General features: G+C 56.1%; 1 protein-coding gene across 1 annotated transcript in view; it reads right to left on the bottom strand.

The window, feature by feature from the left end:
• Positions 1 to 1,769, bottom strand: part of LOC113212773 (uncharacterized) — an 8,123-nt gene continuing 6,354 nt past the window's right edge. The window contains exons 7-9 of the mRNA XM_052266044.1: positions 743 to 948; positions 362 to 506; positions 1 to 263 (exon numbers count right to left, since the gene is read on the bottom strand). Of these exons, the coding sequence (XP_052122004.1) occupies positions 1 to 263; positions 362 to 506; positions 743 to 948 (614 nt within the window). The remainder of the gene's footprint in view (positions 264 to 361; positions 507 to 742; positions 949 to 1,769) is intronic.

Below are 1,769 nucleotides of genomic sequence, written 5' to 3'. Positions count from 1 at the left end.
TCAAGGCCCGCCCCCCGCCCCCTCGCGGCCCGCGCCGCCCGCACCAATTATTGTACTGGACCAAGATGGCTTGAGATTGAGACCAGCAGTCGAACCTGATATGACGACGTCGGTGCGCACCAGCGTGCCGCCGCAGATGGACTGCCACTCGTCGATGCCGTTGTCGCTGCGGTAGATGCCCGCGAACCAGGGGTAGTCGCCCACGCTGGCCGCGGTGCCGTAGGCGATGAGGGGCAGCACGTTCCTGCGTCTCACGCCGCAGGCTGGGCGAAAATGAAGAAACGTATGGTCAGGTCAGATAACGCGTTTGTTGTTTGAATATTACCCAACGATTTGCATGGTTTGAGAGAGGAGGACTTACTGTGCGGGTTGCAGAACTCGATGCTCTTGACGAGCACCAGGCCCCTTCCGTCTACCTGGTCGCCGGACACGACGAGACGCACCTGGCCGTTGCGCATGGCCGCCGGGATCGAGACCGTCTTCTGGATGCGCTGCCAGTCGCCCCTCTGCACAGACACGGTAGGTCGTTTTCAAGGCACTATAGGCAATGCCGTCACACTGACGCCGCCACAGTTAGGGATTTTAAATTTCCAGAAAAGATAAATTTTTCAAGATTTTTATTTTTTAACGCCTGAATCTTTCCTTCCATTTTCCCCATTTTTTCTGGAAATCCTTCTGTTTTCTCATTTTTCTTTCTGAAAAAAATTCTGGTTTTAAAATCGCTTGTCACAGCCACACTTACCGCCTGCAGCTCCTGCGGGAGGATCTCGGCGACCGCGACGGGCGCCGCGGCGCCGGTCAGGCTCTCCACGGCGACGGTTAGGCGCGCGCTGCCCAGTGCCAGCGCCTCCACGCTGACGCACATGTCGCCGTCGAGCCCGGACATGGTGGGCGAGCGCATCTGGCCGCGCGCAGACCGCGCCTTGAGCGTCCACGCCGACCCGAGGTCTGCGGGTCAAAGTCAGAGGTTCAGGGTCGCCATGGTCAAGACCGCGCTGGCGATGCAAGCAAGCGGCTCGCAGTGTTCTTGTCGTGGTCGTGGCCCTGCCCCCCTCCCCCCAACGTGAAGTCGTGCAGTATGACAATACCGGCCGGGGTTCCCCCCGCTTCGCTTTCCGTCAAAGTGTAGCCGTAATAATGGCAGCCATTCCCTCGCCATTCGGCACATTGGGCGTACGCGCCGTGCACCCGCGCGGGCACGTACGCCGCGGGCCTGGCAGTAGGCGCCCCGCCTGAAGGCTTGCAACCTCCTTAAGGCTATGATGAGTAGTTTTCCCCGAAGCAAAGGTTGCCTAACCTACAGGGATGTATTCCCCCCCCCCCACCGACACTTCCACCCGACGCCGAAATGACGCAATTTGTAAAGAAGTTGAAACATCAAATTGGAATTTTTACACTGATAAATAAAGTGTTCAACTTGCACATGCACGTGCTGGACACTATTTTGCACACGTTCAAGTGTTTGACTGGGAACTTGAATACTACTAGACTAGCCCGTCCGCACCTACCTCTCCCGTCCCATCCCACCTCCCCACTCCGTCTTTGAGCGGGCTAGTCTACCTTTTCAAAACTACGGGGCAGAGCGGCCCGGTATTTAACAGTTGAACACTTGCAAGTGTTCAACACCAGGGTTGGCTATGGAGCTTAATACACATTAAAGTGTTCAAATTTACTGTTGAGCACTTCGAAGTATTCAAATATCCTGTCAAACACTGAAAAGTGTGCATGTTCACGCCAGTTGAACACTTATCAGTGCAAGACTCGCGTTT

Source organism: Frankliniella occidentalis, unplaced genomic scaffold, assembly GCF_000697945.3.
Source record: "Frankliniella occidentalis isolate FOCC.00 unplaced genomic scaffold, Focc_3.1 Scaffold35, whole genome shotgun sequence".
Classification (NCBI taxonomy): Eukaryota; Metazoa; Arthropoda; class Insecta; order Thysanoptera; family Thripidae; genus Frankliniella; species Frankliniella occidentalis.
Note: the sequence above shows the minus strand (reverse complement) of the source record. Positions and strands in the feature narration are given on the sequence as shown.